The sequence below is a fragment of the Aethalodelphis obliquidens genome, unplaced genomic scaffold, assembly GCF_003676395.1.
Source record: "Aethalodelphis obliquidens isolate GAN/ISIS:26980383/991018 unplaced genomic scaffold, ASM367639v1 scaffold11, whole genome shotgun sequence".
Classification (NCBI taxonomy): domain Eukaryota; kingdom Metazoa; phylum Chordata; class Mammalia; order Artiodactyla; family Delphinidae; genus Aethalodelphis; species Aethalodelphis obliquidens.
This window is the reverse complement of record NW_020837955.1, coordinates 477,178-501,958: the sequence shown is the minus strand read 5'-3', so window position 1 is coordinate 501,958 and position 24,781 is coordinate 477,178. Positions and strand designations below refer to the sequence as shown.

General features: G+C 52.9%; 2 protein-coding genes across 16 annotated transcripts in view; one reads left to right on the top strand and one right to left on the bottom strand.

Moving 5' to 3' along the window:
* ALOX5 (arachidonate 5-lipoxygenase) overlaps positions 1-7,233 on the top strand; it is a 54,873-nt gene extending 47,640 nt beyond the window's left edge. The window contains exons 8-14 of one of the 2 annotated variants that reach the window (XM_027111836.1): positions 1,117-1,320; positions 2,074-2,160; positions 3,813-3,991; positions 4,296-4,417; positions 4,789-4,889; positions 5,198-5,368; positions 6,531-7,233. In XM_027111836.1, the coding sequence (XP_026967637.1) occupies positions 1,117-1,320; positions 2,074-2,160; positions 3,813-3,991; positions 4,296-4,417; positions 4,789-4,889; positions 5,198-5,368; positions 6,531-6,710 (1,044 nt within the window). In that variant the 3' untranslated portion in view covers positions 6,711-7,233. The remainder of the gene's footprint in view (positions 1-1,116; positions 1,321-2,073; positions 2,161-3,812; positions 3,992-4,295; positions 4,418-4,788; positions 4,890-5,197; positions 5,369-6,530) is intronic. The other variant, XM_027111837.1, reaches the window with a different exon arrangement.
* A 4,723-nt stretch (positions 7,234-11,956) lies between these two features.
* Positions 11,957-24,781, bottom strand: part of MARCHF8 (membrane associated ring-CH-type finger 8) — a 111,788-nt gene continuing 98,963 nt past the window's right edge. For 10 of the 14 annotated variants that reach the window (XM_027111824.1, XM_027111825.1, XM_027111823.1 and 7 more), the window contains 5 exons: positions 20,999-21,081; positions 19,922-20,767; positions 18,319-18,499; positions 16,199-16,346; positions 15,406-15,776 (listed from right to left, as the gene is read on the bottom strand). In XM_027111824.1, the coding sequence (XP_026967625.1) occupies positions 15,472-15,776; positions 16,199-16,346; positions 18,319-18,499; positions 19,922-20,767; positions 20,999-21,081 (1,563 nt within the window). In that variant the 3' untranslated portion in view covers positions 15,406-15,471. Of the gene's footprint in view, positions 15,319-15,405; positions 15,777-16,198; positions 16,347-18,318; positions 18,500-19,921; positions 20,768-20,998; positions 21,082-24,781 lie in introns of those variants that run through there. The other 4 variants (XR_003433780.1, XM_027111830.1, XM_027111834.1 and 1 more) reach the window with 4 other exon arrangements.

The following is a 24,781-nucleotide window of genomic DNA, read 5'->3' as shown; positions in this document are numbered from 1 at the left end:
ACATCTCAGGCAGCTCTTCTCCTGGGTCACCCTGTTCCCACCACACTGCTCCCAGCAAGAGTCTAACACCCGGCCCAGCTCCCAGTTCCTATGACGGCTCCACCACTCTCCTCCTCTGTTCTGGACAATTCATTCTCATCCCATGTGTCCACCCCTCCCAGGCTCTGTGTCCTCCTCAGAAAGATGGGTCATGACAGCAACTACCTTGCAGGCTCACATGACATTGGGCTGTCAGGTCCCGAGGCTGCACCGGGCGCTAGGGGAGAGCCCCAGGAATGCCAAGGGCTGTTGTCATGGACAAAGCTAGGGACCAGGGGCTTGGGCAGGAAGGGCTGGATAATGTAGATATGTCAGGGCCAGATCACGGAGTTTGGCGACCTTATTTTCTGGCACGAAGAGGTGACTGGGTGTTTTTAAAGACAGGATTGACCTGACATGATTTACATTTTAGAAAAAAAAATCACCCCTGCCCCAGTGTGGAGTTGAAACGGGGAAGGGAAAGACAAGCCAGCCTCTACTAAGGAGGCACCTGGCTGCAGGGCTGGGTTCAAGAGACAGTGACTTGGGACACTGCATCATGCTGGCCCTAGAGCCCCAGGAACTGGAGTTGCTAATCTTGGGCCAGAAGGGAACTCAGGAGCACCAAGACAGAGCCTAGGGAACAGCAGCATTTAAGGGGAGAGCAGAGGAAAGGAAAGTTGGGAGACCAAAAAGCAGCAGCAGAGAAGCAGGTGGAACCAGGAGGGAGGAGCGGAGATGGGGAACGGGTGGAAGACCACAGCCTTCACACATGGCGGTGCTCGCTCCTTGCTGATGCCTTCATGCTCTTTCATTCACTTCTCCTAATAACTGTGAGGTGAGTAGACACTGTGCCCTTGTTACAGATGGCAAAGCCAGAGCTCAGAAAGGCTACATTGCCCAGGGTCCCACAGGTAGTAAGTGATGCAGCTGGGATGGGAAATACGATCTCTAGGCCTCTGCCCTCTTCCATGATCCTCTCATAATTCAAGTCACTGTTTAAGAAATTTGGATTCTCCTGGAATTTCCTGAGAGGCCAGGCTCTTCTGCGGCTGCAGTCTGGAGCGAAATACTGCAGTATTTTCTCCAATGTATCAGCTCAACCAGGTCCCAGGAGATGAGAACCCCATTTTTCTCCCTTCGGATGCAAAGTCTGACTGGCTTCTGGCCAAAATCTGGGTGCGTTCCTGTGACTTCCACATCCACCAGACCATCACCCACCTTCTGCGCACACATCTAGTGTCTGAGGTTTTTGGCATCGCCTTGTACCGCCAGCTGCCTGCTGTGCACCCCATTTTCAAGGTACAGCAAGCTGCTGCCTTACCTGGTGGGAGAGGGTATCCAGATATGGGGGGTGGGGGAGAGAAGGGAGGGAAGAGGGGTACTGACATCCCCACAGGACTGTGGCTGGGAGTGGCCATAAGAGACCCCTGGAGAGATGCTGGGGAGGTGGGTAAGTACCCCCAAGGAAGGAAGTGGCTCTGAGCCTGCTGGTTCCTGAGGACACAGGGCTGGGGCCTGACTCCAGCTTGGGCTCGCCTTGGGTAGGTGGGCAGATTTTGAAGAGGCAGAAGAGTTCAGTGTGACCCTGTCTGATCCCAGGCGGCAGCCCCCACTGTCACTGCCCTCCTCTGTTCCCAAATCCTACCGGCACTGACTGCTGGGGTGACTGCAGGCTCAGGTTACCTCTATGTGCCTCCGTTTCCCCATCTGTAGAACAGTTCAGATAGTATGCCTGCCTCCTAGGATTACTGTCAGGGTTAAAATAGTTGACAGATTTGAGAGCTTCAAACAGTGCCTAGCACACAGTTATGCTCTGTGTAAGTGTTGACTGTTATCATTTTTATCACGACCATTATGCATTAGAGCATTAGAGTGGCGCCCATCCCCCAGGCCGCTGGCAGCGGCTCCACAGTGAAGGTCAGCATGTCAGCTTCACTCCCTCCCTGAGGCCTGTAGCATCGCCCCTCCACGGAGGACCCCCGAGGAGGCACAGACCTGGTCAGGCGCCCCCGACCGGCCTTCTCTGATGTCTCCTCCTGCCCCTCCACCCAGCTCCTGGTGGCACACGTGCGGTTCACTGTCGCCATCAACACCAAGGCCCGGGAGCAGCTCATCTGCAAGTACGGCCTCTTTGACAAGGTGGGTACCTCCCACCCGCCTCGGTGCCCCGAAGAGCCCGGCCCGGCAGGCACCTACTTCTCAGAACCTCGGCGGCCTCCACTCAAACCTGAGGTCCAGCCCCCTAGGCACTGGGGTGGAGGCCTGGGGAGGGTGGGAGGCTGCAGGTGCTCCAAGTGAAGCCTCCCAGCTTCCCTGGCCCACGTCCACCCCTCCCACCCAGCCACTTCCAAGCACCACCCACTCTTCCTCCTCACCGTGGTCTCCCCGTCACCTCCTCCCTCCCCTCTCCATCCTCCTGCCTCCCCACCTCTTACACACTGGGGACCTGCATCTCCCCTCCCACTCTGCCGCCCATCATTCTGAGCACAGCCTCCCACACTCTGCCCTTGCAGGCCGTCGGTGCTCCCAGCCTACTCGCCCTGTCAGCGGGGGCTCAGGTCCCCCCTGCCCATCACACCCTCTCAGGCAGCACCCCACCCCTGTTCTGACCCCCCAGGAGGCTTACCGCGCCTGGACCCTCCCGGCAGCCCTACCTGCAACTTCCCTGCTTTCTCATCTCCCATTAGTGAGTGGGCCAGATGATCACTAGGGCTGAATCACCATTTGGGTGGAAAATGACAAAACCCATCTCAGACCAGCTGCAGCTGTAAAGGAACTGTGTCATCTCACATGCCTGGACATATTCGGGTTCGGGAGCCACAGCTCCCAGCTCCGTGTCTCGCTGGGCAACACTGGCCTGTGGCCTCCCTCTCAGCACCAGGTGCTGGGCCCAGAGCCCCCAAGCAACCCCTGCCCACCAGGATGCCTCATACGCAGGGACCAGGGACTCGAATAATGTCCCCAGGGTACAAGCCACTGGATGGAACTCTTCCACTCTTTAAACTGTGTGGGTCTCACTCTCTCAGACGGGGTTCTCGGACAGCCTTCCCCCTGTGGGAGAGGGAACAGGACCTCATCACAGTGAGCTCCAAGCTCATGTTCCCACGCAGTGACATCATCTTCCATCCAAATAGAAAGTACCAGGGAGCAACTCTATTGGTCCTGCTTGGGTCAAATGCCTACAGTGGACCAGTGTCTGGCCCCCAGCACCCAAGCCCTCCTTTGAAGATTCTGTACCCTGAGCACTCAGCCACCGTGTGTGTGTGCCTGCATCTCAGCAGCTGGTGTGTCTATCCAGCCCTCACCTTGGCACACAAGATGCTCTCAACGGAGTTGTGAGGGTCCTGGGGGCTGGTATCTGCCCCCGTCTTGTGCCCAAAGATCAGGTCCCAGAGAGCAGTGCTCGGGCTCTGGGCAGCCCGTGCTCAGGACGAGGGCAGGCCTGGCCAGAGAGCTGCTCCAGCCCAGGCTCCACCCTGCCAGCTGTCCCTGCTGCGCTGCTGGGGGCGGGAGCTCTCCCCTCCCTCCTGTAGCTGCTCCCAGTCTCTGCACTTCAGCCCCTCACATCTTGATCGGGCAGAGGCTCCTCCCCGTAACCTCTCACTGGGCTGCCCTTGGCATTCTCCGAGTCACACGTCCCTCCCACCCACCTCAAGAGACCTAGGTTAGCCCTCGGCAGGCCTGGTCATCCTCCTGCCCTTTCACAGTTTCTCATGCTGAGCTTTGGGGCTGGAAGGCTGGAGGCGGGGAACCAGCCTCGGCTCATGGTGCTCTCTCCCCTCCTGCTCAAGGCCAACGCCACAGGGGGCGGTGGCCACGTGCAGATGGTGCAGAAGTCCATGCAGGACCTGACCTACAGCTCCCTGTGCTTCCCTGAGGCCATCAAGGCCCGGGGCATGGACAACACAGAAGACATCCCCAACTACTTCTACCGGGACGACGGGCTCCTGGTGTGGGAGGCCATCAGGGAGTGAGTGCTGTGGCTGTGGGACCTGCTCTGGGCAGCAGGAGGAGTGGGCCTGGGCGCTGATGGACCCGGCCAGGGGGCTGGGCAGCTGGCAAAGTGGGCCAGGGCCTGGCTCCATCGTCCGGGCAGGGATGGGGGAACGAGGGTATGCTGGGGCGGGGCGGGGGTGGAAGAGCATGTGACGTGAGTCTGGACGTTAAAGAGTGACAGCGTCACCGATGGGGGCTCTGCCGTGGGGCCCGGGATACCGCTCTGCAGACCCTGGCTGGACCACCCACTCCTAGCCGGGCCTCTCCTCCCGGGCCAGGTTCACAGCCGAGGTGGTGGACATCTACTACGAGAGCGACCAGGTGGTGGAAGGGGACCAGGAGCTGCAGGACTTCGTGAAGGACGTTTACATGTATGGCATGCGGGGCAAGAAGGCCTCAGGTAGGGATGTCCCCCTGCCCCGCCCCCAGCCCTCTCTTCTGCTCTTCCCTGACTTTCTTTGGGCAGTGCTGGCCTGTGGCCTCCACCTTAGCACCTGGCACTGGGGCCAGAACCCCTAGGGGACCCCTATCCACCAGTATGCCTCAAGGGGACATCTCAGGGCCTTTCTGTGTCTCCTGAGAGCTCAGGTCAGAAACAACAGGAACACTGGGCCAAGCGGCTGTCCCCTCCCAGTGAGTCTTGCCCACGCCCGGGCCCTCCAGCACTAGTGTGTGGGAACCCAGGAAGCAGTATGGGTGGAGGCGTGTATCTGCCAGTCGGGGGTACCTCCCCAGGGTCGGGGCCTCAGCCAGCCCGTGGCTCTGCCTTAGGCTTCCCCGAGTCCATCAAGACCAAGGAGAAGCTGTCCGAGTACCTGACTGTGGTGATCTTCACAGCCTCAGCCCAGCACGCGGCAGTGAACTTCGGCCAGGTGGGCAAGGGCAGGGCGAGGTGGCCAAGCCCACCTTGACTGCTTCTGAGGGCCCCTGGGCGGACCGCCCCACTTCCTCGCCTTCCAGACAGACGGGGGTGGATGAAGCCCAGGCAGCCCCGGGGCCAGGAGTCCGGTGTTCCTGGTGCGGTTTGGTTCCGTGCTAAGCACTGGGCGCAGCCCGAGGGAGGGGCCTGCCCTGGCCTTGCTGGAGCGGGAGAGGGGACTCGGGAGGAGGCGCAGGAGACGAAGGTGGGCGGAGGCTGCGCCGCAGAGGTGCCCACGCGAGTCGGTGGCCATCCCCACAGTACGACTGGTACTCCTGGATCCCCAATGCCCCCCCAACCATGCGAGCCCCGCCGCCGAAGGTCAAGGGTGTGGTCACCATCGAGCAGATCGTGGACATGCTGCCCGACCGTGGCCGCTCCTGCTGGCATCTGGGTGCAGTGTGGGCGCTGAGCCAGTTCCAGGACAATGAGGTGAGACCGGAGGCCTTCTCGCCCCTTCCGGGAGTCAGAAGGTTTAACCCGCTCCTCAACCCCAGGGTTCTGTGGTTTAGGGCTCAGGCTGGACCCCTGCTGGCCAGGAATCCTGACTTGCAAGGCTGGAGGGGCCCAAGAAGCCCTCAGGGCCAAGCCTGGCTGGAGCTCAGCGTGGGCGGGGCAGGAGAGCTGGGGGACACTGGGACACTCCCCACAAGGGCACCCCCCACCCCCGCCATTGACAAAGCTCCGTCATGTGGGTTTCTCCCCAGCACCCCAGTGGTGGGGCTGAGAGTTTCCTGGGTATCTTCTGAGACATTCCCACGCACATACAACCTACCGAAGCTAATCCCAAAGCCGGCTCTCGGTAGACACAGCCCCACGGTGTCGGCACATGGCTGCTCAGAATGACGGGCCAGTTGAACCAGCCCCAGACCCGCAGGCATTCGTTGGCATCTGAGGTGCTTTGGGACCTTTGCTAATGTCGTGGTCCCTCACTAACATCTGCATGTATGGGTCTTGGCACGTGTGTCCGTAGAACCAGTACGTTCCTTGTAGAGGAGTTTCTTGGTCAAAGAATGTTGAGACTGAATTGCCCTCCACAAACTAAATCTAAAACCCCATCAAGAGCACGGGATATTTCTCCCACTTCTACCAGCCCTGGGTATGAAACTTTCCAATTTTAACAATCCCATAGTTTGTTTCTAAAAGGTACGCTTAGTTTTAATTTGCAGGCATCTGTGTGGGTGTGCAAATGGGCATACCACCCCCAACAGAGCCTGGCTGTGGCCGTCCTGGGCTGGAGAGAAGGCCTGCACTGGCCCCTGTGGCCCTGCTGCCCTGAGTTCAGGCGGGAAGGCGAGAGTGCTGCTTGGGACCAGGCCACATGCCCACCACGGCCAGGACTACCCCCCACCTCCACGTCCGCCTGCACCTTTACACGTCCTTATAGCCTTATACCCTGCGGCAGGGCACTGATCCGTAAGGTCCCAGCCCAGGAGCATTTTCGGGGCGCTCTCAGCAGGTGGCAGGAGGTGGAGATTGGGGGATGAGCACACGCCTTGCCTCCCAAAGGATGGTCTCTGGGGTGGGACAAGGCCTGTCAGTTTACATCGCCTCATCGCAGATTAACGTGTCTCTGTCGTGTCTGCGTCCTCAGCTGTTCCTAGGCATGTACCCGGAGGAGCATTTTATCGAGACACCTGTAAAGGAGGCCATGGCCCGATTCCGTAAGAAACTTGACACCATCGTCAGCGTGATCGCCGAGCGCAATAAGAAGAAGAAGCTGCCGTATTACTACTTGTCCCCAGACCGGATTCCCAACAGTGTGGCCATCTGAGTGGCGCCTGAGCCCGTCTCACTCCGGGACGGCCAGCTGCTCCAGGCTGGGCTCGGCAACCAGACTCCAGCCTGCCCAGGAGGGCAGGCTCCCAGGGCGGCTGCAGAGCAGGCCTTCAGATTCCTGGGAATTTGCCCGCAGGCCCCAGGCTCCTGGCTTCAAACCAAAGGCTCCCCAGGTTAGACCTTGATATAGCTAAGCTCCGGTGCATTTTCCTGTTTGTTCCTCAGTCTCTAGTGAATCCCATACTTTGATCGAAGTGTGTAAACACTGCAGGGACCTTTCCTACACAGAGGACTGTGTAGTTTCCTGCCCACCACCCAGCTCAGCACTTCTGCAGCAGGAAAGCCCCACAGAGCAGCATAACTGATGGATGTTTGCTCTTGTTGGGGACACGGGATGATTACTTTCTGTTCTATTTATGCTTAGTTCAATTTCTTGCATACAGTAGGTGCCCAAATAAATTCTTGTTGAATGCATTAAGAACTGGTTTTCATAAAAATAAAGTTTATTTAAAACAGGTCTCCTTCTACATGCTACGTTCCAATCACCCCAAACAGCTCAATCCCCTCCCCAACCCCAAAAAGCCATAATCATTATGATCCCGTCTAGGCAAAAGCCTCCCCCCAACCCTCAGTCTGGAGAAAAGGTGCTTTTCTCTCTTCTTTGCCCAGAAACTCCTACTCTTCCTTCAGAACACATCCCAGATCTCATCCCCTCTGGGGAGACACCCTAGTTGCCCAGATAGAGCTCGTCTCTCCCCCAGGGCTTTGTTCAAACCTCTTCCATCCTCCCACGTGGTCTCACCCTTGGAACTAGAGCCCCTGGAGGATAGGGGACCCGCCGTATTTATTTCTGTGCCCTAATGGTGGCCTAGGGCTGGCATAAGTCACCGCCGTGCTGCTCCCATACTTTCCTCCCAGCTGGGCACCTACCCTACAGATTCCAGGCATCGTCTTGGGGGCTGGGGGCTGTTTTCTCCTATGGCAGAGAAAGCAACATGCCTTTTTAAAAAATGCATTTTCTTTCCTCAGGCCCAAGAAGCAGAGCCAGCCCTGAGCTTGGGGATGACAGTCCTCTGTCTCCTCCTACACACACACCCAGCCCCAGCCCCCAGCCCTTGGCTTCAGAATTGGGTCAGTGGAATCCACAGGGTTTCAGGAAAGTGTACACCTGATGTGCTAGGCCAGCCACCCTAGGCCATCTGGTCGGCTCTATTTCAGTCCAGGGGTCATCCTCCCCCCACCAGCCTGACACCCCAAGTGAGGAGGATCCCTGGGTCCGAAGTACCCTCTTACCTCCATGTGCACTGGTACAGCCTGGGGCAAGGAACATTGGGTGGACTTTTTTTTTTAAGTTTATTGAAGTAGAGTTGATTTACAATGTTCTGTGAACTTCTGTTGTATAGCAAAATGATTCAGTTATACATACATACATATATATATATACCCACACAAATTTTTTCATATTCTTTTCCATTATGGTTTATTATAGGATATTGAGTATAGCTCCCTGTGCTCTACAGCCGGACCTTGCTGTTTATCCATTCCATATATAATGGTTTGCATCTGCTAATCCCAAACTCGCAATCCATCCCTCTCCCGCCCCCCACCCTTGGCAACCACAAGTCCATTCTCTACGTCTCTGAGTCTGTTTCTGTTTCATAGATAAGTTCGTGTCATTTTTTAGATTCCATATAAAAGTGACATCATGTGGTATTTGTCTTTCTGACTTACTTCACTTAGTGTGATAATCTCTAAGCCCACCATGTTGCTGCAAATGGCAAGATTTCATTCTTTTTTATGGCTGAGTAATATTGCATTATATACACACACACACACACCACATTTATGCTGTGAACATAGGGATGCATGTATGTATCTTTTCACATTAGAGGGCATTTTCTTGGTTTTTTGTTTTTATTTATTTTTGGCTGCATTGGGTCTTCGTTGCTGTGCGTGGGCTTTCTCTAGTTGCAGCGAGCGGGGGCTACTCTTTGTTGTGGCGCACGGGCTTCTCATTGCGGTGGCTTCTCTTGTTGCAGAGCACGGGCTCTAGGCACGCGGGCTTCAGCAGTTGTGTGGTTCGCGGGCTCTAGAGCGCAGGCTCAGTAGTTGTGGCGCACAGGCTTAGCTGCTCCGCGGCATGTGGGATCTTCCTGGACCAGGGCTCAAACCTGTGTCCCCTGCATTGGCAGGCGGATTCTTATCCACTGCATCACCAGGGAAGCCCCACATTAGAGTTTTGTCTGGGTACACGCCCAGGAGTGGGATTACTCGATCATATGGCAACTCTGTTTTTAGTTTTCTGAGGAAATTCCACACTGTTTTCCATAGTGGCTGCACCAATTTACATTCCTGGGTGGACCCTTCAAAAAGGGAAATGTGGGGACTCATGAGCACTGCCTTGACCTCTAAAGCTCGCCTTGAAGGGGCTTGGTGGGGAGCGTCAGCCCCAGTCCACAGGTGAGGAAACGGAACCCTTGAGAGGCCACCAGCTGGAGGAGAGCTGGGCCTACCAGGGCCTTGCACGTCATCTGCTGTGATGCCTCTGGGTGATCTCGCACCAGATTACCTTTCATCTCCAACATTTTAAGAATTTACAAGTGCTTCTGAAGCAGTGAAGCCTTTGCCAGCAGGCCTCTGGGGGGCAGGACTCCAACAGGCAGAAGTCGGCCAGGCAGATGCTAATTCAACCCAGCGGGCAGCCCTGCTCCCAGGAGCTTCACGTCTGCCCTCGCTTCCTCCATCATAAATGGTGGGATGAGCCCAGAGAGCCCAACTCTGTCTCTTGGGCCTGGGCCTCCACAGGGTGGAATCAGATGGGGTGGGGGAATTGGAAATTGGCTGCATTTCTTCCCAGACACCCCAGAAACTGGCTGAGATCTGGAGGGTGGGGTGGGAGGAGAGCCCTGAGTCAGAGGGGTCTCCGTGACTCAGAGCAATGCCCTCCCTGGGCCTCAGTTTCCCTGCTATACATGGGGGTCAGACTGGAGCACCTGTTCTTAGTGTTGGGTGAGGGATGTTCCTGTGGAGGGGAAGCACAGACCACTTTGAAAATCGGATAAAAGCTATGGGCATCCCCCCAGGAGTGTGACACAGGCACTTATACAATCCTCAGGGAACCACACACCTCCTATGGCTGAGCAAAGAGTCCCGGGACCAGGGTTCCCAGGTGACTGGATTTTATGGGACAGAAAAGTTCTGCAAGAAAAATCTGAAGGGACATTTGTGTTACCAAGTTTTTGTTGGTATGAACCAACCAATCCATAAAAAGCACCCCTGCCAAGTGCTACCAGCGACTCTTATCACTGCTTCATAATAGGGCATTTTAACAACCGAAGCGCAGGAGAATAAGGATAACAAGGCTACTCTTTCTCACAACCACCTGTGTTGCCTTTTCCCATCTCCCCCTGGTCCCCCTGCAGACTGTGCCACAGCAGTGCCGGGAAGCACGGCCGGGCTAGCTCCCCTCTGCCGAGCGCCTGGCACTGTGTGTCTCCAGTGAAAGGGTGGAAGCTGGACAAGGGGAACAAAGTGGAGCCCAGCTTGGCTCCCTGGACCCCTGGACCTCCAGACGCCTACCTAATGCGGAGGGGACGCTGAGATCGTGCCCGCAGAGCCTGGACTGCGCTCCTCTCACTTCAGCTCCGGGGGAGGCAGCCTGGCGAGGCAGGGCCGATGAGGCTTCTCTGACGGCCCAGAGGCTGGGCCTGCCAGCCCAGAGGAACTGGCTCATCCCTGTCCCTCTCTCCCCGCTGAATTACCCTTCTCAGCTCTTTCCTGACCCAACGTGCAGTGGGACTCCTGCTCTCTGTTGCACTTCTGAGGCTGGGAGAAAAGACAGGCCCTAGAGAGGGTCGTCTATGCCGCTCACACCACGTGGGCTGTGCAGCAACAACTCTAGGGGGCGCTGATCACACGGGCCAAGCGTTGGCAAACTTTTTCTGTAAAGGGGCATGTAAATATTGTAGGCTTTGCAGGCCATACGATCCGCCATTGTAGCAGGAAATAAGCTGAATACAGTGTCAATGAAGGGCAAGGCTGTACGTCTACAAGTACATTTATGAAACAGGAGGCTGGTCTGCGAGCAGTGGTGGGCCACCCCCACCCCCGACCTAGAGGATTCAAACCGCCCCTAGCGGTTTGTGCCATCAGCGGCCCCAACCCGTCATTTTTTGGCTGGTGTCAAAGGGAAGAGAGGCCTGGGGGTGGCACTGTTTCAAGCCCGCCGGCAACAAGACCTTACTGGGCGTCTCTTCAGCCAAACGCAAACTCATCGGGTCCCCAAAGCGTAGAGGCTCCTCATGGGCAGTCCCCACTTCGCATTCTTACAGAAGGTTCCTCTTTCAGCTCCATGCTCCTCGCCACTCCCTCCAACTGAACGCTTGAGCTCAAGGGAGCTCTCGGGGGAGGGCTGGGGCACACGCTGGCCTCTGTCCCTCCCGCGAGCCCACACCCGAGCAGATGCACCTCTTCCTCTAGGGGCCTCAACAGCTCCACTCAGTTCTGGGGACCTCTTCTCCCAAGTCAGGCAAGGAGGACACTTGGCAAAGCACCCTCCTGCTTCTTAGCTCCCCAGTCTCCCTGCACTCGTGGACGGACTCTCCCGGCTCACCAAGGGCAGTATGCTGGGGCGACCTTGGCCTCCCTCCTTTCACCTGGTGTACAAAGGTGAAGCCAGGTGCCCGTCCTCGGCACTCCCAGACCCGGGAGTGGTTTGCAGTCTCGAGACTGGAGGATCAACGGCACTGTCATTACTCAGGGAAGCCCCGCCAGGAGCCAGGAGATGCAGCCAGGCTAAGCTATCGACAGCAGCCCCGTCGGCCCTGCCCCGTTCCCTCACTCAGCTGGGCTGTGCTTCAGTATATGTTTCAGCAGATAAGGCCAGTTAAGCAATGTACCATTCCAATGGTCGTGCTGCCATACACACCCTGAACTTGAGTCTGGCTTCTCTCAAGTTGAGAGAACTTGAGTGTGGTGAGTCCAAGTTGTTTGAGCCCGGATGTCTGAGACAAGCACACCTATGAGAACGACTTCAGCTTTCACTCCCACGCCCACACATCCTCCAGAACCCACTGCCAGTGATCCTTCCTCCCTCACAGGGACAGACCAAATCTGCACGCGAGTCTGCATGACTTACTTTCCTGATGTGCAAGCCAGAGGAACCCGGAAAGGGGTCCAGACCACTGGAGTGCTTGCCAGTGTTCCCAGCCTCCTTGCAGGAAAACACTTTCATGGAAAAACTCCTTTTTAAAGAAAAGCTTTATTGCTACAATTAGATACTCCCGTGTATAGTACAACCACCCCCCGCAATACAGAGAATTATTCAAGCAGTAATGCCGAAGAACAGTGAACATACACAAAGGGATACAAAACTAGACATTTAGATAACTTGAAATTCTCTAAGTTAAGAAAAAGTTCAAATGTGAAGTGCCTTTTAGAAACTACACCACACATGCCAGTGTAAATTTGGTCTTTATTAGCAATCAACCTCCTACAAACACTGCATCTAAACAGGTGATGAGTTGCACAATTACTTCCAAAACAAAGACAAATGCTTTTACTTCCCTATGTTTCAGTCTCTCCTTGGACTAGAGATGGAAGCTGCATATTTCAGATCAGATCCAAGAGGGAGAGTATCTCAAATGTGTATCTGCATCAGGCCACATCCACACCGTCGTGGATCTGTACACCCTGCCGTGCCCAGTCCTCCTCCAGCTCTGCAGCCGACCACCAGGCAGCGGGGGCAGCTCGGACCCGTGCAGGCCTTAGCGGAGGCTCTTGAACGGGCCCAACTGCCTGGGGTCCGTATGTCTGTAGCCAGGAAGGGCACACCCGCAGGTTTTGTAACTGGACCCATAAGATTGAAAAGAGTGGATGGAAGTAAAAAAGGAAGTGACATTAGGGGCCTGTGGTAGGAAGAGGTCTTTCACAATTTTCAGGAAAATCTCAAAATAAACCCAAGCACAAAAGCCCTTCAGCTGAACTATAATTTGAGGGGAAATAGAGGCCAAATCAGAGATGGCTGGCTGGTGACACCCCTGAGGCTGCTTCCCTCTCCCCCTCACCTGGCCTACAAATATCGGCCCCCCTGACCCTGAGACCTGCAAGCGCATTCAACGTTTCTATATAGTTCATCCAAGTGTCATCTTCTCACTAAAGCCAGGTGCAGAATGATCAGGAAATGGGGAGTAATTAAGCCCCCAAAAGAACCTAGAGAGCAAGCTGACACTAAAGGAATGCCTGGCAGATCCACAGCTCCCACTAGATGGCAGCACAGCCCAACCTTGGCAGGGCTTCGCACTCACCCTTAGTCCCTTCGGGGAAGAGATTAGCCCTGGGACTCAGTAGGGGGGCAGAGGTGCTCAACAGGACCTGCGAGGAAAGAGAAAGGCAACTGGGTAGCTGTGTGCCACCCCAGGGGAGAAAAGAAGGACATGGAGCTGACTGTCCACAGGCAGAGGCTTTCAGGAGCTTGGCTGGAGGTGACGAGATGGTGTTTAGGCCCTTCCTAAAAAGAAGTGACAGGGCTTCCCGTGACAGTCCAGTTGGGCATGGGAGCAACACAACAGTCATGGCTATAAAGGCACCTCTGCCGCAGAGGGCGCCAGGCACTCTGGGTGGGCTGCCCTGGGGCTATCCCCACCTAAGCACACTCTCCTCTCTACAGAAAGTCTCAGTGCTTTTCAAGTCCAGCATAAGGGGTTCCACCGGGGGGAAAGGGAAAGATTCCCACTTAAAAAGCTATCCCAGTCTTCCCTTGACCACTCATCCGCCGTTAGAGGGACAAGGGGCCTTGCCCAGGCAGTTCCTAAGGGGCACAGGCAGGGCTGACCTGGGAGTCTCCTGAGTGGACAGTCTGTAGCTGCCTGGTGTCCCCAGGCTGAGAAGGGGTGTAGGTAATTGCACTTTGGGGCACAGTGAGCACAGGCACGGGCTGGACGTGCCCTGGGAGACAGAGAGGGCCGGCTGCCCTATTTCCAGGGATGGGCTACAACTGGACAGCAGCTGCCAGACCAGAGCAGCCACGGCAGGGCAAAGCCCTCCTCCAGAGCTTAAGGATCCTTCCGCCTCCTCCCGGCTTTCAAAACAAACCACGGGGCTTCTACTCTGAAATGGAAAGGAATCATCTTCTGTTTGCTTCCTCCTCTTAACAGCTGGATGAAGCAACTAAGGCTCAGAGGATGGAGGGCAGGACCCCCAGGCATCTCCCCCCAGATGCTCATCTGCGGCGCTTCCTGGAGAGTAAGCATCCCGGCAGACCTAACTTACACTGCAGACTCCCCTGGCCTGTTTTCCTGGAGTTGACTCTTATTTGCCTGGCATGATGAAACTGGTCTTCAGAAACAGAATTTTAAGCAGACCTTTTTAAAAGGACAAAGGCCATTTGATGGTAGTAATTTTGGTTTTGTTTTATGAAAAATGGTACAGGAGATAATCCCTGATGACAGAATGGACTGATAGCAGGGCCAGGGGCCCCTAAAGGATCCTCTCTGTTCAGTCCAGTTAAGGCGACAAATGGGCAGGGGAGTGGCTGGGAGCAGGGACAGTGGACCAGGGCAGTTTGCTGCTCACTCCTGGCCCTCACCCCAGAGCCAGCCTGTCTGCATCTCTGCCCTGGGCAGTGGTCCACAGAATGTGCCAGGAGCAGGGGCTGGCTGAGTGGCAGGCACCCAGGGGCACCTGCAGCGTGCATGCCCCAGACCAGGGCGACGCAATGCCTACTCCATCAGTGTGAAGCCGGCACAAACTGGAGAGGTTTGTCTTTAAAGGAGTAGTTTTTAAATATTCAGTTTTGTTCTAATTACTCACTTCTTTTCATTTAGACCTCATGAACCCTTCTTCCGGGCTGACCAAAAAAAAAGAAACATTCAGGGCAGCCCTATGACATGAAGACTTGTCACAAAACAGGCTCAAAACCACAGAAATTATGCTCGAATTGCCACTTAGCATCCATTAATTCCCACAAGGTGTTATGAAAAAGCCTCAGACCTGTTTGTCCTGCTTTAGAGTCACAAGTCCCTTCTATGGACTTGTGTCCAGAGTAGACGTCACATTTCTTAGCATATATAAGGCAAAAAGGGTTTTAGATCTATTATAATGTGAAAGAGATAATCAGGGTCATGAAGGGAAGGTTTCCAAATGAGACGTCCTTTTAAATGTCAATCCCACAGGACACACATATTACAAAATACAGATTCTCTTTTTGTAAAGTGCTTTGCTTTGCTTAGTGAATCACTCACCACCACGCACAGAGCACCACGGCCCATCTGCTCGGGAACTGTCAGTGGCGGCCTCCCCGCGCTCTGCTTGGTGAGGGGGAAGTCTCTCCTCATGGCTAGATGTTCCCAACACTCCACTCCAGAGGGTCGGTGAGGGGACCTGCCAACTGGAAGAGGCGCATCAGGACCCAGGCGCTACCAGCTCCTGCTCTAACCTCAGGTTTGGCATCTTATTCTTTCATTCTGCTCAAGACTACAGGCCAGAACCCAGCCAGCGCCCCATCACGGTGTTACGGGCTCTTCCAACTTCCCTTCCTGTAGACACGCTGGCGGAAGCAGAACCCAGCCGTGCACAGCTGACGTGAGGATTTTCCAGGGGAGTCACTAAGGAGGGTTTAGAAAAAGAGAAGCCATTAAAAATAGTCACCTGCCCGGTCTATGCTATTAAACGACATAAGAAAATGTACACAATTGGCAGTAAACAATTTCCTTCAGCTGTTCGCAGATGTCCAGGAGAACTACACACCCTCCACATCATCAGATGTGAACGATCTCTGCTCCAGTGTCTTCAGGTTCTGTGCAACAAGAAGAGTTTGTGTCGGAATGACAGATTCCACGTCCATCTTTATTTTCAAAGTTGGGCTCTGTTAGTGCAGATTTTTCAAAAATATTCTTTTTGCTTGTATCTGGACAGTTTTGGACATAGATTACTCTGTTATAAGCCTTGAGTCTCTTCCATAATTGTACATACACTTTGCACTGAACGTACATAAAAAGAAGTCCACCAGTAAAGCCGATGGCCACAACCACCAATTTAGTCCAAAAGGGCCACTCTAGGATTCCTGGAAGGGAAAAAACCCAGTTAGCCTATCAGCCGACCTTATTTAAGATGTGAAGTAAATCAAACACAATTTCTGAACTTCCCATAACCATGGACTCTTAACTTATCGAATCTTGCTTCGCTGGAGGAGGAGTGGAAGAGCATGTCCACTCCCTTTTATCCTGCTCCTCCAGGGGGCACTCATGGAGATTCTCTCTCCATTCTCTCCATGATTTGATCTCTCCTGACTGGGTTTTAAAAACTACCACCACAGCAAAAGAAACATCCAAAAAGGATGCGTAGTGCCTCATGATTGATGCCTCCTTCCAGAAGCCCAGACATTTGAGGTCTGACTTGAAAATCAACCTGGAATAACACCCCAATCCTAAGACCCACTGTGCCATCCAGGATCTCCTGGGTGCACCTTTCGTTTTGAGCACATACCTGTTGCCTGCCCCTGCTTGATCTCCTCAGCAGTGCGGTCGATGAGCACGTACAAGGACCAGACCACACAGGTGATGGCAATGATGTGGAACGTCACGGAGCACATGATCTTCCTGCGCTCGCTGGCTGTCATCTGCAGCTTCTCCCACTGGAAAGACAACGCACAGAGCGTGAGGCTCAGGCTCATGGGCGTAAAGCGCTACGATGGGGTGAGAGCTTTGTTGATGGTTAAGACTGGCTTCCCTCCTCCCTCCCCCTTTCCCAAGCTAGATGAATTTCCCCAAACACTCAGAGTCGCTCCCTTTAAACCATGTGGCGTCAACCAGGTACCAGGCACTGGTGGTCTGTCCACATCCAACTTTCTAGGCGATGAAGAGAAGCTGGGATCGAGATGAGCCATGACCCACCACCAGCAATCCCCTGGCTGCTTATTCTGGCGAAGCAGGCATTCAGCGGCTTTGATACAAGACTTTATGGTTTTGGTCCTGATGAAAACAGCACATTGGCCCAAGACCCAGGTGGCACACTTTAAGTTTCCGTGACTTGCTGACTGGCATGAGTGAGGGGAAGAAGGGGGTTGATGACACCACAACACACTAGCAGAGGGGTCACACTATGTCGTGAAGGTGATGGTGGAGGGCGCTCACTCTTTGGTCCTCTGCTACATTGGCAGCAACACTGTGAAATCGATGCTAAGAGTTCCTGGTACAAGCAGTCTGTGCCAGTCCCATCTCCTCTAGGAGCTCATTAATTTACTCCAAATAGCCAGATTTTCTTTTTCATTTACTGGTTTCCGAATCAGAAGAAAACACATAGAGGTAGAGAAAAAGAACAAGTGTAAACACTGCATATCCTCTGCCAGCCCTGCTCACAACCCTTCCAGGTGGTTCTATGCAGGATAAACTGAAAGTAGAGCCTTCATGGACTATCTATATTGGTCAAAGTGCCGTAAGACTCACTTGAAGAGTCAGCATAGAGCAGGCACCCAAAAAACAATGAGGCTTTTATGGGACAAAACAGTTTTTAAGTAGTTTGCGCCTGCCTTCCCTAGCATCCAGATTTCTTTCTGCTATGGTGTGACACAGTATCTTCATCTGGCTTCCCTCCTAAAATGTCCCCCTGATTTTCTAAGACACATTCAGTTCAAGCCTTTCACACTCCCCTGAAATGCCCACCCTACCTTTGCGGTGGCTGCTTTTCCCCAGAGACAATCTGACCTCTCTAGAGCCCTTTCACTTCCCCTCTAAATCCTACTGATCTTCCAAGAACTGCTTCAACACCAAACATTCTATGATGCTACCACCACTCGGCTTCCCCAGAGCTCCGACCCACAATGAATACTTCCTTCTCTGAATATCTGATATGAGCGATCACCATAGAAGTTAGCATTGAATCGGCATGTTGGTGCTGTTACCTGATTATGTAATTCCCCTTGCAATTTATGAGTTTTGAGATAAGAACAAACCTTTTATTCTTCCAAACAAAGCCTCTCCATATTCTGGGCACACAGACACATGGAACGGCCAGTGTTTACACAGGAGGGGAGCACCGGATGAGGCTCCTTTCAGAGGAAGCACGGACATGGGACCTGAAGAGAGCTGTGTTGCATGTAATGCCTGTGGTTCCTTTCTTTTCCCATCTGCCCCCACTTCCCATCTAGGAAACACCTGTCACAGGTATACAGAAATAAATTTACCATGTTATGCTGTTCTTTGTGCTGGAGAGAGATACTAATCTCCACTATATGGACCTAATTAGAGGCAAAGCCTGAAGAGTTAATACATACAAAGTTTAATGCTGACTAAGATGTCACAAAACAGTCTGTGGTCAAGGGCCAAATGACTGATACAGACAAGCAGGCAGTCTTAGTTTTAAGGAAAAAGAAAACATCATATGACTGAATGGACAGAAAGAGCTTCTTCCTGAGAGGAGGGACTTGGAAAACAGTACCAAAAACATGAATGTACACACCAGCCCCAACTTCTTAAAGGAGTGAACTCAAGCCAACTGTGGCTCCACCCAGTCCCAGTCCCTGGGCTCCACCCAGTCCCAGGTGCTAACTCTTCTGGGCGCTCGTCTCAGTGAAGCTAAAGTACTTCCGAGGGTGGCCTCGCACATACTTTTCTCAGAGGCTTCAGCTTGGTCTCCATGATGAACTCGTACTTGCACAGCTCACAGCAGCGTGTGTCGGAGCTCTTGATCCACTGCTGCAGGCAGGTCTGGTGCACAAAGTGGAGGCTCCCTGTGCAGTGGCAGGGTGTGATCAGAGGGCTCTCGTCATCCCCTTCACAGTGACAGATCCTGTGGCAGAAGGACAGCCAGTCATTACAAGGAGGGCCACACAACAGGGAAGATGACGCTTCAGTGGAAGGTCAGTCCCCCCAAGGAAAACGTTCCGAAACAAACATCACAAAATGACTATAAGCACGAAAACATACGAACACAAATGAAAACAATTACTACAAACTAAAAATTTCTAGCTTACCGCACCAACATGGAAAGTCTGGGTGGCTTTTGGCAACAGAGAGGAAAAAATGATGTAAGAAAATAACAAAGCAGTCATTTTGGGTAAGACTTAAGAACTTCACTAAAAAGACGAATTTAAGGAAACATCTTCCAGAACTTACATGACATTAAAATAATCAGAGGTAAAATTTCTGTGTAAAACAAAACCAGCACTCTACCCTTCAAAAATACCAGTGACTTGAAAAGATGATGAACTTTGCTTGCTAGCTATAATCACTGACCTCACCTTCACACACCACAACTACATATTTCTGTCCTCTCTCAGAGAGGTAACAGAGAAATCACAGTGCTTCTCCTGGACCTGAAAAACCATTATAAGATGCTGCAATTTCATTTCTTTTTTCAGGATCACTCATAGCAATAAGTGAGAAATTTAAATCATTCATTATTTCTAAGGGTGCATGCAACAGGATGTAGCTACTAACCTCAAGGAACTTAACAGACTTTTGAGAAACAGAAAGGTCTTTTCCAGCAGCTGGAGAGCAGGTAGGGACACCTGGCCTGAAAGGAACTGGGTTCTGGCCCAGGCCAGGCTCTCGGCTGTTTGTTTCTGTGAGAGGGGTTTCTGATCCAATTGTTAAAAGAAATGATAAGAGCTGATCCTGAGGAGGGGCCACTGGGGAAAGGTTAGAATGGGGAAGGCCTAAGAGTAGCGGCAAAAGTGAATTCTGAAAGCTTTTGGAGGCCTGACAAGGATGCTGCACCCGGGAAGATAAAAGTGGAGTTAGGACCTGGGCAGAGGTGGCTGCATCCAAGTTAAAAGGAAGGAAGGAGCTGCTGAAGAGCAGCCCTTCCCCATGCACATCGTGTCGCAGGTGGAGCGAGGGGTAATAATGAGGTCGAGAGGGGAAGCCAATGCTTAATATCTAGACCATCAAGCTGGAAGACTGGAGATACTATTTTTTCTTCCGCTTTCCTTATGCAAAAGCTACTTATTTTTAGTTGAGAAGAGTCAGCTTGGCCTTTAATATGTGTAGCTTCTTCCTCTTTTATCATCTGTGAAACTATCTTGGGACCCATGTCATAAAAATTGGTTTTTCAAATGATACCAATAATCTATTCTGGAGAAAACTATTAATCCATAATTGTGTACAACTGCCTATTCATTTTCCTGAAACTTCACATATTAAAGCAAGATGAGGCCACGGAGGTGTGGGGAGCAGAGAGGGCCAGAATGGTGGTTCTTGGCAAACCAACCTGCAGACATCCCCTGACGTGGACACGGGAGAGATGGGGGGGCCCTTTTCAGAGAGAGGGGAAGGACCATCCAGGTCACTGTCCTTTTCCACCGAGCAGAGGGGCGCCCGCAGGACCCTGCTCTTCGGTTTTGTGGATGTGCTGTCCTCAAAGACGTCATCATCTCCCGTTTCGTCGGAGAAGAAGCCCGCGCTCCCAGCCAGCCCGCTGGAGGACTTGGCAGGGTGCGGGCCGGCAGTGCAGCTCTCCAGCTCGTGGAACCAGTGCAGGCTGCTGGTGCTCAAGCCGTGTGACAGCGAGAACAGGTACCGGAGCAGCCGCCGGCTTCTGGACACGGCCTCGCCATCTGCCTTCTCGTCCAGAAGCAGGACGTGCGTGCCCCCCTTGCCGGCTCCCACCTCTGAGGCCGCTGAACGATTGGCGGAAAGGGATGAAACACAAGAATGTTTGGAACTGCCAAGAGGTTTGCGATTCAGTGTTCTTTTTTCTTTCTGGTGGAGCCTGTTAATACCGAGACACGGGTCTTGAGGGAGTATCAGTTTCCCTTCAGAGCAAGTCCTCTCCGCATAGTCAAAACTTTCCAAAGCATCCGGGGCCTTCTCACCCACATCATTCAGGGATTTTGAGAACTTCAGTGTTCTTCTGGCTTTGGTATTCTTAGCAGGCTTCAAGGCCTGGACCCATTCTGAGCCATGGGAATTTCTCTTTGATGCCTGCACTGTGTCTTGACAGACAACTGTCACAGTGAGCCCTTGTGTCAGAGAACTCTGGCAGGGAGGAGCTTTCAAGACAACAGCAGACTGCACGGGACTGTGGTGACAACACTCAGAAAACACTGCACTGGAACTGCATGCAGAGAACAGTGGAATAAAAGCACAGAAAGTAAAAACAATTTTAAAAGAAAATAGGCATCAAAGTGAAGAAATGAGACTTGCGTGGTACCTGGTGAGCAAACAGCACATAAAACCAGGTTGATTGTTTAAAGCAGAGGCATATGGAGAATCAAGAACCTGCAGACATGAACGCTCATTCCTGAGATGCACATGAACCACCGTAGCATGTGAAGCAGAGCATTACCTGCAGATGTCCTGATTGGAGGGCGTGACAGAAGTGCGAGAGAAGGCGGACACTGGAGCGGATGCCACTGAAGAGCCCCCAGCCTGCAACAACACACCTCCAGTCAGTTTTCAGGAAAAGCCAGGGGACTGCAAACACCACCTCCTTGTGAATGGCAATGGGTCTGCCGCTGCCCATTGCTCAGTGAATAGCACGTACTAGGTCCCTACGAGCCAAGGGGAGAACAAACCAAGCAGCACTCTTCATTCCTCAGATGAAGGTAAAGTGTAGCCAAGAAATATTTGAGACTCTGAAACAGCACCATCAACCTTCTGTATATTCAGTGGTCATTTATCTTCTAAGCATCTAAACTTAATTAGGCCATACGTAAGTCAAGAAACCAAGCACCGTAAGGTACACGCAAATGCAAAAGAAACATGAGGCACCTTCCCTGCTAGCTCTGCTTCCCCCACCCAGCACTCTTTAACCTGGTACCTGGGATCATCCTCGTTGAGGCTGGCACAATGTGAGAGCCACTCCTCCCTCACCGCCTGGCAGTTGGTCCACGAACCTTCACTACCCTGCCAGCGCTCTTTATACAAAAGGGAGACTACCTGAGCACAGGGCCACCAACCCAGGGCTCAACCCCAGGCCCAGGAGGGGGCTGAGCACAGAATGCTCCCGAGTCCTAATCTTGGGATTGTGTATGGAGAAAATTATCAAGAACATGTAAATGTGGAAGAAAGTATAGCAAGGGGTCATGAGATAGAGCAGGGGCTCTGAGGGGTCGTGAACAAGCCAAAATTAGAGAGAAGTCTGGGAGGGTGAGGAAGTACCACGATGGGAAGAGAAGTGGAGGAGAGAAATAGGATCAGGGAGCACAGCTGGGCTGAGGATGCATGACCACTACTAGAGGGTCCCCCAGCCTCGCACTCCAGCCTCTGTGGGGCCCTTGCCAGGCCTCATCAAGACTGACTCCTGAGATTCCACGGCCCTCACAGCACCCTGTGTGTTCTTCCCCGCTTAGGACAGTTATCCTGAGGGACAGCTCAAGGGCCACGGGAAGACAGTACTGTGGGTCTGTTATCAAGAGCAAGCTGACATCTCCTCCCTGCCCTCCCCAGGCCCACTCCAGTGGCCCTCAGCCCTGCTTCTTGATGCTGGAGAGCCCACCTGGCTCCACGCTTGCTCAGTGCCAACACCAGGATGTACTCTCATCCTGGCACTCCAGCTGTGGGACCACGGACTTGCATCAGCCACCAGGACAGCTCTCCCCACCTTGCCGCCTCTCCAGCGAATACACCAGCCTGGGAAGAGCCAGACAGAACTGGCACTCTGACTGAGATGTCCACTGGACGGCTACTCTTGCTGCCCAGCATGGGGACGATACATCACTGTAAACCCAGCTCAACCTAAAGAAGCTCGATCCAAGAAGCTACATGCTATCGTGCTACATGTATATGCTAAAATTATGCAGCATTACTCAATGAGCGCATCTTCTGAGTCACCAAAGAATCCACATTTACTTTCTAGCTGAATGTGCACGTGAACATTGCGTATATTCTCCATAAAAGCATTGCTGGTCCAATTTCTTAAGAATCTAAAGTTTATTTGGAGCCACGAAAATGACATCCCTCCAATAACCTTGCACTACTTGGTCACGATTCTTTCTAACACAAATTGTGTGTGGGGGGGGGGCGGCGGTCTCAATATTATGCTGCTATGTTCCCACTGCACGAGCTACCTCTGCTTTCTCCTGTGCCCTCCTCCAGGCAGCCACCACGGGCTCCTCTGTCTATTCTCCTGAGGTGAGCACACAGGGCCTTTACTGTTAGTCGCTGCACGGAGGCAGGCTGAGGAGAGCCACACTAATGTCCCCAGCTCCTACAGTCAGCCTGCTCTCTGATGTTCAGCCCTAGCCCCACTCTGAGATGGGGAGCCTTCTTGAACTTCCTGCTCCCTTCTTTAACTTGTGAGGGTGACCAGCAGCTCTGTTCAGCACCTGTAGGCAAGGCCACAAGCTGGTCATGGTGTAGAAAAGTAAGCGTCGTCACCACGCCTCCCCAAGTAGACCTGGGAGGAAGGGAGGACAGGAATGTAGGTTCACGTCCTTGTCCCTCACTGCTAAGAGGTCAGCTCTCCGTCCTCTAGGTTGCTGGGTCAAGCTTAGTCGCTTGGACTGAGGTACAGAAGGAAGCGCCCTCCCCACGTGAGCAAGGGAAAAGTACACTGCTCACCAAGAAGACGGGGGCGATACCTAGTTATCTCCCTCCCTGTTACATTCTAAGGACAGGAGCCTCTTGAAACCACGCGTACTTTCCTGTATTCTGAAGGGAAGGCAAACCCTGTGAAAGGAAAGTAGGGTCGTATCTGGAGAATGAGGCCCTCCCAGGATCAGTGTCTTTGAAAGGAGGCAGGTCTCAGATGGGAAGCTGAAACCAAGACAAAATGGCCTCTCACTCCCGTTCTGAACCTCAAGTAATTCATGTGAAAACGGGAAGTCCGGGGTAACGATCACATTAGCACACATCTGTGCTGCCAAGGCTCAGTGGTAGGAGGGAGAGCCTTGGAGCAGAACAAAACCTGCATCGAGGAAGCAGCCGGACTATCCACACACTTGACATCGGTGATCCCTTCCCCATGAGTTTCCTGTCTCAGGTGTGTCACGGGGACTCACACAGAGTTGTGTCTGTACTTGCAGCAGACTGGCAGGCCTGCAGGATGGCGGCAGCCCCAAGCCCCTGCTCTGTTTGGGAAACAGGAACAGCCTCGGCATCCTCTATCTGTGCTCCTGCCCTCACTTCGTCCTCTCTGATCCCACAAAGAACATCATGAGACACTTTCAGCAGGTAATATCCAAGCCTCAACAGGCCTCCCAATAACAGAGCAAAAGTCTCCCTTCTTCTTAGATCATGAGGTTACAAGGAAAATTTTAAAATCTACTTACTGTTGTTTTACATACATATAAACCAACAAATGCCTTATCCCGGCTCTTTCTCCGTAAGAGCGAGAAAATGAGCAAGATTCATGGGGCCATCACAGTCCCCGTAGAGGTTCCTTCTGTCACCAGCTAAAGAGGAGCGCATGCTGAGAGTTCAGGACCAGTCCCCGCGCAGAATGATCATCAAAGCACAGCGACAGCAACTTTAAAGAGCTTAACTTGTTGCTGGTATCAGGCCGAGTAAAATCTGTCAACCTACCAAGGAGGATTTAAAAGACTGGCCTGATCAACAATGGCAACAACAAAATGAAGCCAAGAGCTGCAAACACAGTTCCAGGGTCCAACCAGGGAGGTCAAGACAAGTCAAGGGGCTGGCAGTCTCCTCTCAGCGGCTCGGGCCAACAGCTCCCCAGCTCCTCCTGAGAGCAGGGGGCAGGGTGACATTCAGGAGGCTGTGCTGGCTCAAGGGAAAAGGAGACTCTATGCCCCCCGCACAAAGCCAGAGAACACTCTCTCCCCTCCACGAGGATCAGACCACACAGGACTCCACAGTGACTGACAAAAGGAGTAAATGTTCATAACGAGAAAATTCATATGTGTTGAGAAAACTTAAGCCCTCTGTTCCTGAAGTTCTTTGTTGGTTCTCAAACAAGAGACCTTCCTCCGGTCATGAAAAAGAATGTAAAGCAATCTCATTACAAAAAAATTTTCATAAAAATCCCCTCTTTTTAAGATGTTGTCATCAATTATGTCAAAACAAACCTCTGGATTCTGTCTAGGCCTAAATTCCAGTTGCTTTTATTTCTTAGGAATGACATGTTTGTTCTGCTGTCCTCAAGTCACTTAATGGTTGCCTTTCCTAT